An 18989-nucleotide genomic window follows, 5' to 3' on the forward strand; every position below is an offset into this window, starting at 1 on the left:
AAGGTGATACATGCCTAGCCCTGATACCGACATACATACGTCACGTCACGCGAACAGATAAGATAATGAATTGGCAAATAAGCATGTCAGCGATTGCGAAAGGAGCTTCGGGCATCACGAGTGCGTGGAATTTGCGAGCGCCTTTATCCGCGTGGTAAGGGGAGATTGCGCAAACCGACTGCCCGGGGTGCTGCGCGCGCCGTCGAACTGCCCGCTTGCCGTCGCGTGTGTCCCCATTGTGTGTTTGCGGACGCGCTCGTCGCACTGGTAGTTCGCGTCGTGTGCCGTTGGTGACCGTGCGCGTCTATCGCCGCTCTATCATTGTCGTCGATTGTGTGCGGATGCGCGCGCGTGCGCGGATAAGGAAGAGCCCTCGCAGACAGTGCAGTCATGGCTTCAGCTGCCGCGGCGCTTTGGGCCGCTCTCTGGGCGCCGCTCACGCAGCTCTACCGACGAGGAACGGAAATATGGCTGGACCACGGTGGGTGCCCTGCTCTTTTTTATTCTTGTCGATCGGCAGACGGTCCCCGAGCATGAAAATCAAGACACTACGTCACTTGGGACGTTGCTGATTCGCTCGATGCTCGATGTGCGTTCTTCACGCGTAATAGAAACGGCCAGTCCGCACTTTACCGTGTTCAAGGAAAGCTCCTAAGTCACTTGTGCGTACATTATGACTTCTTTCGGTAAAGAAATGCGTGGACAATCACTAAATTAGTTTCGCGTAGATGTGCGATTCGTTTCGAGAAGTGTGCCACCAGAAATGCCTACTGCATGGATTAGCTCAACGTAAAATGAAATAGGTGCGATGATCATTCGTCGGGTAGCATAAAATTTACCTTGGGCGGCTGCTCCTTTAGCAACTTTAGCAACTTTAGCATTAGGTCAGGCTACAATAATTCAGTTGTAACGTCCAAAAACGTTAAAATGCAATCAGAAAGTGTTTGCCTACATTTTTCTTTTAGCCAAATTACGGCTATAAATGCGAAGTCAAGATATTCATTACAAGCGGTGGGACTTTCTTCAAGTGGTCCAGCCTTATCTGCTGGTAGCTCCATGGCGCTGCTGTCAGTTGTTGAAGATGGCGGTGGTGCTTCACACGTCCACGGCGTACGAGCAGCGAAGTGTGATTCGTTTTCTATGGATCAAGGAACGAACACCCATCGAAATCGACAGGGAAATGCAGCCCACGTATGGGGAAAGGTGTCACACTTTGAGAAGTGTCAGGTGGTGGTGTTGTGAGTTCGCAGAAGGCCGTGAAGACTTGCATGACAATGAGCGTACGAAGAGGCCGCGTGAGTCACTGACTGACGACAGGGGCATCTCAACTTAAATGCTGCGATGGGACAAATTCCTGAAACGGTGTGGGAACTACGTGGAAAAATAATAGGCCGCGTAGAACACTACAAATATTTGTAATTAGCTGTATGTGCCTTAGTTTCGCTAATAAAGAGTAGGAGCAAAGAGTTCTGATTCACCCCTGTAATTATTCCTATTTTATGCCTTTTCCAAGCAATTGAGTAAAGGAAATTGTAAAGAATGATCACGTACAGCTGCAAGTAAACGTGTTAATTGCTGCTGAGTATTAATCTCTGCAACAATTCTCAATTCTCTAAGCCGATGTCTACTCTGCTCTTCTCCGCGCTGTTGTCTTCGGTTCTATGAAGCACGTGAGCGCATTCCAAACATACGGGCGGCAACAAATGAAACTTGACCTCGCGAACGTGCGGACTTCGGTTACTCGTTGTCGTTGTGACGCGTGCATGCTTCGAATGCTGTAACAAAAAGTTGGAAGGCGATTCAACGACTAGTTTCCATCGATCAAAGAAAATGCCTTACTGGGCTAGTTTGGGCTGAGAAGGACGTCTATGAACAGCATAAGTTATTGTGACAGCCTCACTGAAGCGACACCGTTTGATCCACGTCACGTAGATCTTGAATGGTGCTTTAATTTTTAGCCATATCAGTTATCATCGTCATCGTAACCATCACAATAATCATTATCATCATTATAGCCACCCCAGTCATCATAACTCACTGACTACAGTGACCCATACACATTCGTCCATGCCCAATTTACCCAGGAGGACATATCTTACAAACTGGGATGTATAGCGCAAGAATGGCACAAGGACTAAGCAGGAACACGGGACGAGCGCTAACTTTCAACAATTCATTTATTGCAGCTGGTGAGCATATATATACTCACTGGGATGCCACTGCAACAGACACACTGAAGGGAAGGAGGAAAAGCAGTCATGTGACTACTACGCCCAAAAATTCAAGTTCCTCCTCTGATAAAAGAACAGGCGGCGTGCTAACACAATCGCCACCTGCTCTAGCTATCTCAGCTGCTTCGACAATTTCCCTCGTTATCTTATTGCTGTGGCGATAGACAAGAACAGTTTGTTTTAAGAAAGGGAAGCAGGGTGCCTTCGCGTCACATTCTCTACAATGGGCAGCCAGATGCCCATCTATAGCGATGCTCTCCACTTTATTAGTGGCGTCCCAGTGAGTATATATATGCTCACCAGCTGGAATAAATCAACTGTTGAAAGTTAGCGCTCGTCCCGTGTTCCTGCTTCGTCCTTGTGCCATTCTTGCGCAATGTATCCCAGTTTGTATGTCCAACACGCCTTACACCAACACGTCTAAACTTCTTCCCTGCTAAAGGACATATATAGTGGCACATACTCAGTGCCACCCCAGTGCACTTAGATTTAAACTGGGCCATCTTCAGGATCGGCCCATGAAGAAGGCTAGAAACACACTCGATGCAGAAAAGTTGTGTAAGCTCTTCAAGGACAACGGCGCCATAAGTTGAATTTTGATACCTGCACATTCACCGTTATGCTTCATGCATCAAACTGTCAACGAGAACAATAAATCCCGAGATAGGTCGACGACGGTCAGAACTTTCTCTTTCTTGTATTTTGCATTACTACACTTTCTTTGCTTTTATTGTCTGCCCCACTTCTTCATTCCGTTTCTCTTAAACCATAGATGTACCCCAAACAATGTGAGAAGTTCCGAACAATGAATAAGCGAAATAAAATATTTACAACCAATCTAAACTTTACAATCTGTCGCACTAGGCTCCTCGGTTGTCGATTGTAAAAATATTGCAGCAGGGGACGGCGTTTAGATACGTACTACAACCTAAATACACAAAGATAATAGTTGCTGAGCAGTTAACAAAACTTAAATGTCCACGTGGAAACAGCCTGATGCGCAGAAATGAAATAATGTAATTCTTTTAGGTTTGAACCTGCATCCCTACCGTGCGTAACAGCAAGTGCTCCAACCGCTTTCTTGCAGAATAACAAACGCAACGAGCGGCTTTCCTGTCTCGTGTTTGCACAGTTACCGACGTTCTTTGGCATAGAGCCTGCGCCAAAAGTTTACGAAATGGCGTTTCCGTAACAAAGATAAATTCTCGTTCAGCGTATGTCGACATCCCATAAGAGAGCTATGCGTAGCTTTGGTTGCGCCTATTTGTGCAGGCTTCAAATGCAAATTGAAGGTTGCGTATACAGGTCGCAGAACATGGCAGTGCTTTTTGTTTTCTTCCGAGATTTCTAGCATCATGATTTTTTTACATCGACGGCGCGTCTACCACGGTATGTGACCGTGAGACACAAGTGATTAAGAACATTTCGAAGAGGGGCAAGAAAGGCAAGAGTTACTTTGCCACAATAACGCTAGGCAGGAAAGACATGCAAATAGGGGAAATAGGTCATTTTGGAATGGGTCGCGTCGCTCTGCAAAGCACCTACTAATATGCAAAGCATTCTATAGGCACCAGCACAAATGCCTACAGATTGACACTTCTTTTACAGCGAAGGTGCTAGCCTCTCGGTGTTCGGCACCTCGCGTGTCCGTCTGTGAATAAGAATAATCATCATCAGCAATGGCTGTCATACCCCCCCCTAAGCAAGCAAAAATGAACTGGCTCATCCCCTCATAATACAGAAGCTACAAGCACTCACCAGAGCCAGGCGAACAGTGCATACATTCATTGGAATCACGCATACAACGTACAGAACAACGTACGCTTCAATAAATAACAAGCTCAAAACAAGAATCTATGATCATCAGCCATGGCTCAAACCCCCGTAAGCAAGCAAAAATGTAAACGTTCATAGCGCCGCAAGCAAGCAGAATATGCAATGGCTCATACCTCCGTAGACAGAGCCTACAAGCGCACAGCAAAGTGAAATGGAAAATGCATCAATTCATTGGAATCACTCGTACAACACACAGAACAGCATGCGTTTCAGTAAAGAACAAGTTCAGAACAAGCATCCGAACCATCATTACCCCCTTCAGCAGTTGTAGTGGCTATTTTGCAACAGCTTCGCTAGACATCAACTTTCGCAGGGGCCCGGAATGGCGGGTAAATTTTTTCTAAGTCGACAGGCCTTTTGAATGAACTAGTTGACGGTTCATTTGCGCAAGTGAACAACACAAAAAGCAGACTAGGACTTCAAACAAGACAAAGACTTGCCTTCGCCTGCTTACACTCTTCCGTCTCTTTTCCGGTTCACTTTCCTACGAAAATCTTTTTTATGCTAAGTTAACAAACCTTGTCTTGCGAAGAGATCACCATAGGGCATAAATGTCATTAGGACAAACATCATTTGACTTGTTTGGAGAACAACAACACGTTCATGAAAACATGATTGAATAGAAGACGTGTCTGAGGTGAGTTTTGACTTTGGGAAGTTACCGCAAGCAAACCACGAGACTTCAAGGAAGGGACAACACGAAGCGGTACATACAACTGGTCATTTAATGAAACAAACGCCGAGCTTTTATAGATCAGACACACGTGTGCACCCCGAAAAGCAGCGTAAGAAGCAACAAAGAGACAGAGCGAACATAAACAGGGGCACGATACTAAGAAAATGCGGACCGACTGCTGAGGCACCCAACACGTGGGTATTACATGGAAAGAAGCAAAAGTCCTTTCTGAGAAACCTCAACTGTCAGCGAGCTGAGGAAATCCCCCATCGTTAAAGTGCAGCATGGGCAGTGCTTCTACAATCTCTCTTTCCAGCTGGGCATTTTTTTTTTGCCGATAATCTCAGTCTTCGAGAACAAAGGAGAGCAGCCCAAGCGCCTCGCGAATCAATAGCGAAGTCCGACCCTCCAGCCGCCCCAGGGAACGTTGATGCTCACTCGCAAGTGAATGTTAGCCATCGGCTATACCATGCTGAATGCGCCGGTTCTCGTCCGATCCCCGAAGCTAAGCAGCATTGGGCTCGGTCAATACTTGGGAGGGAGACCACCTGGGAACACCGAGTGCTGATGGTACCCATCTTTTACCCGCCGTGGTTGCTCGGTGGCTATGGTGTTGGGCTGCTGAACACGAGGTCGCGGGATTGAATCCCGGCCACGGCGGCCGCATTACGATGGGGGCGAAATGCGAAAACACCCGCGTACTTAGATTTAGGTGCACGTTAAAGAACCCCAGGTGGTCTAAATTTCCGGAGTCCTCCACTACGGCGTGTCTCATAATCACAAAGTGGTTTTGGCACGTAAAACCCCATAATTTTAACAATGTTAATGCACCTACCGGTTTGTTCAATATAGCATCTGACGCCCTTTAGTGGAATCTTATATATGACACCTGGCGTTCAACGCACATGCGAATTTGTATGCGTCGTTTCACAGGAGGCCGAGGTTCCCCTTGCCACAATGCTGCACAACTTCGAAAGTTTACAAGCTGCTAAAAGGGCAATATCAAGCCTATACTTATCATAAATATTTTTAAGTATATGGGAAACCTTATATATGTAGGGAAGTACTATAAGTTTTTTCAAAGTAGCCTGTTCATTAGAAATTGATGGTTCTTTGTCCTTTTTCCGAAACTTGACAAGCAATGATTCGGCAAATGAAAGTAAAGCTCGGAAAACCCGCCTTTTCCAGACGTCCCACTAGAAGTTGAAAACTAGAAAGCTGTTTGTGGTGGCATCCATTGATGTGGAAGATCTGTTCTATTCGGTGTCGTACGATGATCTTCTTTCTGTTGTTAGGGAACTTATTGCGGGTGCTGTCGATTTCCAGAAGCCTTGTGGTGTGTCCTCAGATACTTTTGTAGAGATGCGGAATTTTTACCTGAATTCTACAATTGTGCCCTTTGCTGATAAATTATATGTCCAGAAGAAAGGCATATCCATTGGGTCCAGTGTCGCGCAAGGGCTCTGTGAAATTTTCCTTGCCAGTTTTGACCGTGCGCTTAAGTATAAGCAGAGACCCGCCGTGGTTGCTCAGTGGCTATGGTGTTGGGCTGCTGAGCACGAGGTCGCGGGATCGTATCCCGGCCACGGCGGCCGCATTTCGATGGGGGCGAAATGCGAAAACACCCGTGTGCTTAGATTTAGGTGCACGTTAAAGAACCCCAGGTGGTCAAAATTTCCGGAGCCCTCCACTACGGCGTGCCTCATAATCAGAAAGTGGTTTTGGCACGTAAAACCACAAATATTATTATAATTAAGTATAAGCAGACTCATCCTTCCATTTTGAGAATCTTTTCATACGTAGACGATTTTTAATCATAATAAAAGATTCACTAGACGACGACCTTGCAGAAGTGGCTCTAGAGATATTTTAATTCTTTTCCAGTTGCTCAAGACAGTTGAACTTCACTCACAAGCTTCTGCATAATAGGTCAATCCAATTTTTAGATTTAAAGTTTGATTTTTCGTCCGCTGACCAAGCTTGCTGGGCCTTGGAGGCCAGGTCCAAAAGGCATTGCTGCCTTTCGATTCATCTCCTTCAAAGCTTATAAAGATGGGGAGGGCCTCATCATGTTTTAGATAGCACTTTTAAGTTCATTCGATCACAAACAGCTTTCTAATTTTTAACTTCAAATGGGACGTATGCAAAAGGCAGGTTTTCGAGCTTTCTTTTAGTTTCAGTTGTCGTGTCATTGCTTGTGAAGTTTGGGAAAAAGGACAAAGAACCATCACTTTCTAATGAACAGGCTAAGTGGAAACAATTTACAGTACTTACCTAATACATAAGGTTTCCCATAATGTTAACAAGATTTCTGGTAAATATGGGGTTGATAATGTCCACTCAGCAGCTTGTAAACTTTCGAAGTTGTGCAGCATGGTGGCAAGGTGAACCACGGGCTCGGCCTCCTGTGAAACGAAGCATACAAATTCACATATGCACTGCACGCGACCTGTCATATATAAGAAGATTCCACTAAAGTGCGGCAGATGCTACAGTGGGGGGGGGGGGGGGGGGGGGGACAAACCGGTGGGTGCATTAACATTCGTATACGAGTGAGCATGAACGTTCCCTGGGAGCAGCTGGAGGGTCGGAGTAGGCTATTCATTCCTGAGGTACTTGGGCTGCTCTCCTTTGTTTTCAAGGACTGAGATTCTCGGCAGACAAGATAGCCAGCCGGAAAGACAGAGTGTAGAGGCAGTGGCCATGCGACGCTTTGTGATTGCGAGCTCGTCGTCATGATTGCGATGGTGAGTGCGTTAGCCCGCCGTCGGTTGCGGTTTCTCAGAAAGAACTTTTTTTTTCCATGTGATACACACGTGTTCGGTGCCTCAGTAGTCTGTCAGCGTTTTCTCAGTATCGGTATCGCACCCCTGTTTAAGGTTGCTCTGTGTGTTTTATTGGTTTTTGCGTTGCTTTTCGGGTGCACACTTGAGTCCTATCTATAAAAGCTCGGTGTTCGTTTCAGCAAATCATCAGTTGTCAGTACTGCGTCGTGTTGTCCCTTCCTTCGAGTCTCGTGTTTTCGTTGCGGCAACTTCCCGAAATCACGCATCACCAACTGGCCGTACGCCCACAATCTTCCATGTGGGGTGAGCCGGCAAACAAGACTTTGAAAGATCAGCTTGCACATCGCGCGCGTGAAATGTAGGCACACACACGGACCCACAACAGACTTGGCAAGTCTTTATTTGCAGGTATACGTAGTGTGCCTGCAAAATTCGCCCTGGCCTGCGCAAATCTTCATTCAACTGCGTAATTGTCTCTCTGAGAAACGCCTGTGAGTTTCCTTTGTAGCTTGGTGCTACAGTCGGGTGGACGACAATTTTTTCTTCCTATATTAATCGCTACTAAGGCACGCACCCCCGACGTGGGACCCTGACTTCATTTTTGAGTTATTAATGCACAAGAAACCAAGACAATGAAAGAAGAACTGAACGTACGAAACATAGGTGTGGTTCGCATCTTCAACTCCTCCACAGCCGATCAAGGTTTTGGGAAATTTTACGGGCTATTATACGGCGAACAACTCGGTATGAACGGTCGGCTTGAACGAGAGCTAACGTGCATGCGAGCACCTCAGGCGGAACGGCATCGACGCGCTCGCGTGATCGCATAACGACGCTGGGCAGGAAAAGCGCTAGCCGCGCGCGAGTCAGTACGGCGCTGCGCTGCCGATTTCCGAGAGCCACGCAGGTGTGCGCTTGGACCTGTTGGGAAAAGCACAGCTGAGCGTATACGCACCAGGTCCCTAATCACAGCTTGGTTCAGCTGCTCATCGTCTACAGCACCTGTTCTTTTCTGATGCAATAATGCAAAAAAAAAGAGCATTCGCTGATCAACGCAAAAAAGAGCACGAAAGATAAAAAGAGAGATTTATCACACTGACTTTTTGAATGGGTGTTAATGGCAACAAAGCCCATGTTATCACACTTAGCGACCTCGCGCCGCCAAAACACTTTACTAGAAGTGGTCGCGAGAATATCCTCTCTGATGACGTCAAGAAGCATCTATCCCAAGCTGCGGTGATATCAGCATCGAAGAAATGGGACACCCAATCACTCGAGATAAAGCTGGCTCCATTGTCTGTCAGCTACGTGGTGGAAGAAACGCACCCCATCGCGAACACATAGGAGGAATTTTCTTACGCGACGCAGGTTGCTAATACTGTTTTTTGATAACGAAAACATCATGAACTAAGCAATACCCGCTGGTTTAGACACTTTTGAGTCCTTGAGCCATATACTGCCCAAGGAAGTTTCCTGTGTCTGTTTTTGTTCGTTGCGTGAAAGTCAAACTTATCATTAATTCAGAGAGGCGCTACACGCACTACAAGGGACATGGGGATGTTTGAGCGGTGGTAAGCTCTTAAAAACAGTAATCTGGTGAAGCCTGATGATTCTTGAAAATTGTAGCCTGAGGTCTCTTCACTTGCGACCAAGCAAGATTGTCGTCGGGACTGCTTCCCGCTGGAGCCTGGTAAGGACCTGGGGCCCGTCACGATAGATCATTGTATACGAATGTCGCGAGCGCACAGACAGGATGAGCGCTTGCAGTAGAATGTCAGCAAGGCTAATATTTGCAATGTTTTATAAATAAGGACCGAGAACTGTAACTTTCGGGATGCCATGGGCGGTATAGCGTCTGACAACTTCATCGTCTGGGCATTTTTAAGAAAAGCAGTATCTCTTGCTCAAGTAGCTCTCTATCCATGGAAGCATTCAGTCACCGAGTCCCGCAGCCTCTAGGGCGTCCAATCTGGTTTGGTGATTAACATTACCCAGGCACGTACCCAGTAGGGCCCCCCCCCCCCCCCCGAAATTAGATGGCATACCCTCCCCCCCTCCCCACCCACGCCACCACTCCTCACACATTCCTAAAGCGCCGCCAGATCAATGTTGAGACTTGGCAGCTGTTCATCGGTCAGCATTATGCTGCCTTTTTCACTCCTTTTAGATGGCGGTAGTTATCGGCATCTCTTGTAATTTGAAGGGCAGTTTTCTCATAAATTCTGCACCCGCGCGATTAACTCGAGATGCGTTCAGTTGTCACCATCTATTCAACCCTCATGCGCATAGCTGTTGCTTTTGTTAGTTCAACCGTCTTTGTTTAGGCTGATCCTGGGACCACGAGAGGGATGCGCTGTTACTCAGCTGGTCTGTACTCTCATGGAACGAGTTGCGGCCGGAGAAAACGCCAATTGCGTTTAACGTTTCCCTATGCTTCATTATTTCCTTGAGTTACGGCTCGCCGCGACGCTGGCAGATGCCCGGAACCATATACACGTGATATGGGTTAGATAAGGTGGGAAATAAAATAATGTGAAAAAGCGACCCTCATGAAACCCTGCAATAACCCTTCAACCCATAAGCAAGATGACTGTCGCCCGTTACCTCGTCTGTTTTTCCCTAATTGCATAGGACTTTTCGTGCAAAATTGGCAACTGGAAACAAAATCGCAAGGAGTTGAGAAATTAAGCGATCTACTAAGGGAGAGAGCCAAGGCAACAACCAAACTGCAAGCAAAAGTGAATAATAAAAAAGTTAACCGTTGTTTATGAGAATATCTATGGATCAACATCTTTTTATTTAAGAAAGGAAGTAGAGAAAACGCCGCCGGAAGTGGAGAATAATTACTTGTTTTGAATGACGCTTCTACAGCTATCGGTCGAACCGCCTCACGTAGCCACTTCTCTGCTGTGCTTATGTGAGTGTTTTTCTAACCTTTCGCGGTGAGCGTAGTACGTCTAGAATCGCAGAGTGCTGCGCTCTACGCGGTTGTATGGGACTGGCGGCCGCACAGCGTTACGCAATTCGCGGAACTGTCAAAACTGATCAACAAGGCGAAAATAAGTGATATTCGGAACTATAACATGAGAAAGACTGATGAAGCCGTAAAAAATGAACGCAGCCTGAAATCAGTAAAAAAGAAACCTGGCATAGGGCAAATCATGATGTATGCACTAAAAAATAAGAAGGATAATATCATCAGCAATCTCGAAGATATAGTAAAAGCAGCGGAAAAATTCTAAGCTGGCCTGTATACAGTACCCAGAGGAGTCACGATACCTCACTTAGAAACAGTAATGAAAAGGATACAGAAACTCTCCTATAACTGGCGATGAGGTCAGAAGGGCCCTGCAAGACATGAAACAATGAAGAGCGGGAGGACAAGGTGGAATAACAGTCGATTTAATCAAAGATGGAGGTGACATTATGCTTGGAAAACTGGTGGCTTTTTATACGAAGTGTCTATCGACTGCAAGGGTCCCAGAAAACTGGAAGAATGCAGACATCATACTAATCCACAAAAAAGAAGACGTTAAATAATTGAAAAATTATAGGACCATTAGTTTGCTCCCAGTATAATATGAAATATTTACCAAAAATTTCTCCAATAGAATAAGGGCAACACTCGATTTTGTCAACCAAGGGAACAGGCTGGCTTCAGGAAGAGATACTTTACAATGGATCACATCCATGTCATCAATCAGCTTATCGCGAAACCTGCAGAGTGCAATAAGCCTCTCTATGTGGCTTATATAGATTACGAAAATGCATTTGATTCAGTAGAGATACCAGCAGTCATAGAGGCACTAAGTTATCAAGGAGTACAGAACGCTTACGTAAGAAGCTTGCAAAATATTGCTACATGCGTGTGGTATTTGTTTGAACGAGGTGCGTGGGCGCCATCACTCCAGAAAAGAGGAGGAAGAACGAACTGGGCTCGCCCTGTGAATCTGACCGGTCAGAGCTGCAACCGTTGTTGTAAATATAATCTGTAAATAGTTTCTCGTCTTACTGACTCGTCCTTCGCGTAAGAATATCTACAGAGGTTCTACAGCTACCTTAATTCTACACAAGAAAAGTAGGGAGATACCTATAGAGAAACGGGTCAGACAGGAAGATACCATTTCTCCAAAGCTATTCACAGCGTGCTTAGAAGAATTCAAGCTATTAAACTGGGGATGCTTAGGAGTAAAGATCGACGGCAAATATCTCAGCAACCTTCGGTTTGCCGATGACATCGTTCTATTCAACAACAATGCAGACGAGTTACAGCAAATGATTGGAGACCTTAACAGAGAGAGTGTAACAGTGGGGTTGAATATTAATATGCAGAAGCTGAAGATAATGATAAATAGCCGGGCAAAGGAACAAGAGATCAGGATCGCCAGTCGGCCACTAGAGATTGTGAAGGAGTACGTTTACCTAGGTCATTTAATCACAGGGAGCCCTGATCATGAGAAGGAAATTCACAGAATAAAAATAGGTTCGATCGCATACGGCAGACATTGCCAGCTTCTGACTGGAAGTTTACCATTATTATTGAAAAGCAACGTGTGCAATCAGTGCATTTTGCCAGTGCTGACATGTGGGGCAGAGACTTGAGAGCAAGTTAAGGACCGCGCAAAGAGCGATCGAACGAAGATTGCTAGGCATAACGTTGAGAGAAAGAGAGCGGTTTGGATCAGAGAGCGAACGCGTATAGACGATATTCTAATTGACATCAAGAAGAAAGAATGTAGCTGGGCAGGTAATGTAATGCGCCGGTCAGATAACCGTTGGACCATTAGGGTGACAGAATGGGTACCAAGAGAAGGAAAACGCAATCGAGGACGACAGAACACTAGGTGGAGCGATGAAATTAGGAAATTCGCGGGCGCTAGTAGGAATCGGTTGGCGCAGGACAGGGGTAATTGGAGATCACATGGAGAGGCCTTCGTCCTGCAGTGGACATAAAACAGGATGATGATGATGATGATGATGATGATGATGGAGGTGGTGCCCCCCCCCGAAAAAAAATCCCGGGTACGTGCCTGGCATTACCATAAGCTCATTTGATACTGAGGAAGAGGGCTACTGATATACGCGGGAGATGTATTAACGCGATAGCGTTAATGGCACCGTGTCGCAGAAAAGCCGGTATTTGTGTTGTCCTTGGCATCGGCGGAGTTGTCCGTGAGCGGCAATTTCCTTATACGTTTAAGTGTATGCGTATGCTATATGACATGCTTAGTGTAGGGTATATGCCTGTTATATTGGCACGCATTCTATTAGTTACTCATACCTCGTCTTACATTCTTGACAAATTTAGTCCTCAGAATTTTGAAAATGACAGCCCATAAACAAATGCCATGAAACAAAACATGGACAGCGCATGTCTTTTATGTTAAATCTCCTCATAATTTAATATTCAAGGTGCGAAAAAATCAGAGACATCTGAAAATGATGTAATTTCTTTGGCGTGGCTGTTCACAAGTTGCGAGATCGGCCCACGCAAGAGGCCGCGTTTCCACCAGAAAGGTCGCCTTCGTGCATAGCGTTCGAAGCGAGCGTTTCCTGGTAAACATTGCCGTTGCATAAGCGGAAGTTTCTGGGAAGCGTGAAAAGCAGTCAGGGATTTTTGAAGAATCCGAAGCTTAAGCATCCTGCAATCTTTGTTGCTAGACAGACTTAACGACGTCGAAGTCGTTAAAAGAATTCCGGCTCCGCTAAAATGCTTCCAAGGCGTTTGTGTATCTGCTACAACGCTCCACAAACCATTTGAAACGTGCAAAATGTGTTCTTTCCATCGCATTCTTCATACAACCGCAAAGAATGCTAACAAACTCAGTGGCAAATGTCGAGTCACACATACCTAGTGTGACAAGCTATCAGTGCGGGCACAGTTTCTTTATTTCGCAGTTGGTGTTTTAAAGAACCCACCTTGGAAATGTTCGTGTGTTAAGCACTTCAGAAAAGTTATCGTTTGCTTCTGAGTTGTCTTCACCAAACCGAAATGAGCACATGTTTGTATTTGGGCGACCACTACAAAACTGCACAAATCACACGCACGACGGGAACGGCATGTCAAGCATTTTGGAGGTACCTAGCTGTCCGGCATTACTTGGCGTTGCGCAGATCGTTGATTTGTGGACTAACTAGTTTATGTAAATAGGGTAATTGTGTATGTGACGGGAGCGTTCGTTTCCGTGACGACCGCAGTGAGATGACGGCGAAGGCGGCGGCGATTGTTCGATGGCTTCGACGTGCTTCCTACTGCGTCCGTTCGAAGCGAAATGTCAATGTTGGCTTCTGCATGGGTACTGAAGTGGCGTAATCGAGAGTTGTATAGTTTCTTCCGTGACCGGCGACTAAGTGTTATGCAGTCGCACGTTTCTGTGTCTATGTCATGTGGTCTATGTTAAAACGCCGATGGCATTTGTATTCCTGTGAATAATTGTTAAAACGTGATCAACCTAGGCTGATCATGAAGGCGGTACAACACACGTCGCACAATTTCTACGTAGCTTTAGCTTCTACGAGGAAAGCATTGGGGAATGTGGACCGATACCGAAGACAGGGGCCGCTTAAAACAAGGTCTCATTGCATGAGCTGTCACCATAAGAAAGAACACAACAAACTAACAAGTAACGTACACGTAGACTTTTTCTGTGAGCTGTGGAACTCATGCGAGACAGACGCGACGACGCATCCGTTCGCTACTGGGGATAAATCATTTTTACCAGCGGAGCTGTTCTAAGTCGAGCCTTCGTCGTCCGTTGTCCGGTGTCACGCAGGGGGGCAGGGGCAGAGCGTGCGTGGGGGGAAGGGGGGAAGATAGGGGTATAGGAGCAGGTGTTTCGCCGGCGCGCTCCCTTTCGCTCCATGGATTCCCGTCGGCGCGAGCGGCAGCGGCAGCTCGCACGAGAGCGGCAGCGCTTACGTCGCGCAAATCCCGAGCTTCGAGAGCGAGAAGCGCAAGCAAAGCGCCAGTGTCGGGAAGCTGCTACCGCCGAGGATCGAGAACGTCAAGCCAAGCGCCGGTGGAAGCAAGCCAACGCCCACTTTCATAAGAAGGCTACTCATGCCAAGCTCCAGCAGAGGCAAGCCAACCCCCAACTTCGAGAATAGGAGGCCGAGCAGAACGTCAACGCAGAAAGATTCCTCCCACGGAAGATGCCGATGGATGTTTCAAGAGAAAATTCCTCGACCGTGAGTGCTGCCCCAGCTGCAAGGTGTGTGATAGACTGCGGTGTGCGCGATCCGGAACCAAAGCTCGAATCTAGCAAAATGTTGACGAGACAAACGATCATCATTAAGATCGCGCTAAACACGAGTTCAAACTTGAGATAACGACCACCAGCTTGGCTGTATTGACAGTGTTCACTGCTTGGAACTGGCTTTACTTTTTCTTTTATTTCATGTGCCCGTGTCGCTGCGCCAGCTCGAGAGCTGCTCCCGTTCGTGGCTCGGCCTCAAGAATCTAGCGGTTCCTTTTTATTTTAATAAATGTTTTTAATCATGAAGTGGACTCAAGGAGTACGACACAGTAAACACAATTCAAGCTCTGCTAACTAGCCGTATCACCTATAGAGCTCCCTACTTGACGCTAAAGCCGGCTGAAATCAAGAAAATCAATGTTGTCTTACGAAAGGCAGTCAAAGTTGCCTTGACCTTGCCACCCATTGCATCAACGCAGAAACTACTCAAGCTCGGCGTACACAGTACGTGGCAAGAGCTTTTCGAGGCTCATAAAATCAGCCAACTAGAGTAGCTCAAGCTCACACCCACGGGACGTGCAGTTTTGCGGTACCTCAACTACAGTGTAGGCTACATTGCAGACAAAGACCAGAAATCAAGAATCCTACCTGCAGTCCGGGAGTGGATCAGCGTTGCAAGTATACCGTGCAATATGCATTCAACTTACCATAAGGAGCGTCGGCGAAGCAGAATCCGTGCACTCAGCAAGAAATACGGGTGAGACACTTATACGAAGTACACCGATACTGCCCGGTATAATAAACGAAACGCCTTTGCCCTAGGCGTCACGGATCACCAAGGCAAAGAACTCGCAGCTGTCACCATCCGAGCAAGAGCCCCCGAGACTGCAGAGGAAACGGCCATCGCTCTGGCAATAACAACTTGCCCTGAAGTAGCAGTAACACTAACAGACTCCCAAGCAGCAGCTCGCAACTATCAAAAAGGGCGCATATCAGAAACCGCACTCAAGATACTTAGAAATCACATTGCACACGCCCCGTTCCCCCACACCCACATCAACTGGGTTCCAGGCCATCAGTGCATGACAGGAAATGAGGCGGCACACGCCGCTGCAGCGAACATACCATCCGGGCTGGCCACACGAGGCTGGCCACAAACGTAGATGACATCGGCCTAAAGCACTAAAAGAAAGTTTCTGCCACACAACCGGCTCAGCAGAAGAACGTACGCTTCACCACACAAGAATCTGAGCAAAGAGGAGGAAGTCATACTCCGCCGCCTGCATACAAACACGTACGTACACGGAATAATCATGCACACACTATATCCTACGCAGTACTCGTACACATGCCCCCATTGCGACGTCCCAGACACCCTGCAACACATGGTCCAGGATTGTCCACTGCGTGACACATCCGCAGAACCTACCTCACAAGATCCACAAGACGACTCCAAAGAAAGCCGCCCATTTTCTGCCGTCCTCGACTGTGCTTCCCTGCCCTTCACACCTATTATAAAGCTATAATATACCCCGCAGGGGCGTCTGCGTCAGCAGGCGTTTGGTGTGTTGCGACACCACGTACCCGAGCACACGAGGGTTGGACCCTCCCGCGTGTAGCCGTGCGCGGCTTTGCCGTGTCCGGGGAAAGGGGGATCCTGGGGGTTGAGCCGATGTCGGGTGTATGGACCTTTAAGGCCCCCCGGTGGAGGCAACACACCTCTTTGGCCTCTGCTTCACGTAGACGGCACCCCCGGACTGACCCACCCGGGGGAAATCGGCAGTCGCCTTTTCCTGTCTCTCTCTCTCTGTCCTCAAACCTTCGTCTTTATCTCTCACTTTTTGATCTTTCCTGTCTTCTTCTCTCTTCCAGTTACTTCCTTTCTTCACGGCGGCAAGGGTTAACCTTGTGTGAATAGCCAACCTAGGTTATTTCATATTTGGTTATAGTGGTAATGTACAGCTGGTGTTTGCAGGCCGTGTTTCACAGGCCCTGCAGCGTCCCCTTGTAGGACTCCACGGTGGGTGGCTGGCGTTACTGCCGAAATTACAATCTCTTATGGCTTCTCCTTTCCCCCCACTACCTGATCGCTCCCTGAAGAGGGGGCGCACCGATGATGTCTTAGAATTTTTTGCCCGTCAAAAAGAAACATTTCCTCGATTCCATGTAGTCCACTCCGAAACACCAAACAAAGCCGTTCGAACAATCTCACCATTCCTCGTGTCGAAGACTCTGACCCAAGTTTTTGGTACAGGGTACAAAGCATCCAGAATGGCAAGCGGTGATCTCCTCTTGGAGCTCCGCAACCTGAAGCAGTATGAAAAGCTACCCAATCTAGTATCTTTTGGCGACGCCAAAGTAACAGTAACACCGCATCGTACTATGAATACCAGCCGTGGTGTAGTCTCCGATGATGATCTCTTGGAGCTGACTGAGGCTGAGCTCTTGGAGGGCTTCAGCGAGCAGAACGTCATCAACGTTAGGCGAATTAAGATGAGGCGTGATAATAACGAAATTCAGACCAAACACCTGATTCTTACTTTTGGCACAAGTGTTCTGCCCGAGTCCATCGAGGCCGGCTATATCAAGCTCCGTGTTCGCCCATATGTTCCAAATCCCCTGCGTTGCTTCAAATGCCAGCGTTTCGGTCACAGTTCACAGAGCTGTCGAGGCCGCCAAACCTGCGCGAAATGCAGTGCTCATGAGCACACCTCTGAAACGTGTGAAAACTCTCTCCATTGTGTAAACTGTGAAGGGGAGCACGCTGCATACTCGCGGTCGTGCCCATCGTGGAAGAAAGAAAAGGAAATAGTTACAATTAAAGTAAAAGAAAACATCAGTTTCAAAGAGGCACGCAGGCGGGTATCCTTCCTGCCAAAGCACACATTTGCCGATGTGGCGCGTCAGGGGGCAGCGCCACAACGGTCTCCGGCGGCTGTCCGACCCACACCCAGTGAGCCGGCAGTGACGCCATCTGCCCCCTCGGCGGCTGCAGCTAACGCTGCTACGCCACCACAGCAGACGGGGCCATCGACCCCGAAGGTGGGCGCAGCCGAGGCTGCCCCAACCTCCCCGGCCCCTTTCAGCGCTGGCAACAGCCGGCGCAGCCAGATCCCTCAGGGAGCCCCATCGACCTCCGGGCTGGTGGGCGCAGAGGTCTTGCCCTCCAAGGCGGGACTCTCTCGGGAAACATCTTGCTCGCAAGAGCACGTGTCCGGTGCCTCACAAGAGGCAATGGACACTACACCTATCCTCAAGGCGCACCAAGTGCCTAAGGAGCGGCGAGGCTCCCTCGAACGCTCCAGAAAGAACAAAACCCCTATTACAGGGCCCCGAAAGGGCTCTGTAATCTAAGGCATCCCTTCCGTTTCCGTAAACACAGCACTTATTTACTTCCAATATGGACACACAAATAATCCAATGGAACGTCAGAGGTCTTCTTAGGAATCTCGATGATCTACAAGAACTCATCTACCAACACAATCCAAAAGTTCTGTGTTTACAGGAAACACACTTAAAACCAAAACACACAAACTTTCTCCGACCGCATGTCACGTTTCGCAAAGATCGCGATGATACTGTCGTATCATCAGGCGGTGTTGCCATTTTGGTTCATAAAAATATTTCCTGTCAGCGTTTACAGCTACAAACGCCCCTTGAAGCAGTGGCGGTTCGAGCTGTTCTTCTAAGTAAACTCGTCACCATTTGCTCGCTCTATGTACCCCCACACTTCAAATTAAACAAACATGAATTTCAGTCATTTATAGACGAATTGCCAGAACCTTATCTTGTCCTCGGCGATTTCAATGCGCACAGCTCCCTGTGGGGCGACTCTCGTATAGATGCGCGAGGTCGTCTTGTTGAACAGTTCCTTTTTTCTTGTGGTGCGTGCCTTCTGAATAAGAAGGAACCCACATATTACTCTCTAGCAAACAGAACCTTTTCTTCAATCGATCTCAGCATAGTCTCTCCTTCTATTCTGCCCGAACTCGAATGGGAAGTTACAAAGAACCCTTACGGAAGCGATCACTTCCCCATACTAATACGAACACCTCAAGAAAACGAATATCCACCACAGGCACCTCGGTGGAAGATTGAGACAGCTGATTGGGACAAATTTCGAACTCTTACTGGTATCTCATGGCATGACATCTCCTCCTTAGATATTGATGCAGCTGTGGAGTATTTTACAGCCTTTATAATAGATGCCGCATCTAAATGCATATCACAAGTAAATGGCCTCTCGTGCAAACGGCGCGTCCCG

The 18989-nt window shown here is 47.5% G+C and overlaps 1 protein-coding gene and 1 pseudogene across 1 annotated transcript in view; both read left to right on the top strand.

The window, feature by feature from the left end:
- The first annotated feature begins 206 nt into the window (after nt 1–206).
- The window catches only part of LOC126540570 (rifampicin phosphotransferase-like), a 148655-nt gene continuing 129872 nt past the window's right edge, over nt 207–18989 (top strand). The window contains exon 1 of the mRNA XM_050187408.3: nt 207–481. Within this exon, the coding sequence (XP_050043365.1) occupies nt 391–481 (91 nt within the window). The 5' untranslated portion in view covers nt 207–390. The remainder of the gene's footprint in view (nt 482–18989) is intronic.
- LOC126541004 (5S ribosomal RNA) lies at nt 5198–5316 on the top strand (annotated as a pseudogene).

This window comes from Dermacentor andersoni, chromosome 2 (genome assembly GCF_023375885.2).
Source record: "Dermacentor andersoni chromosome 2, qqDerAnde1_hic_scaffold, whole genome shotgun sequence".
In the NCBI taxonomy this organism is placed as follows: Eukaryota; Metazoa; Arthropoda; class Arachnida; order Ixodida; family Ixodidae; genus Dermacentor; species Dermacentor andersoni.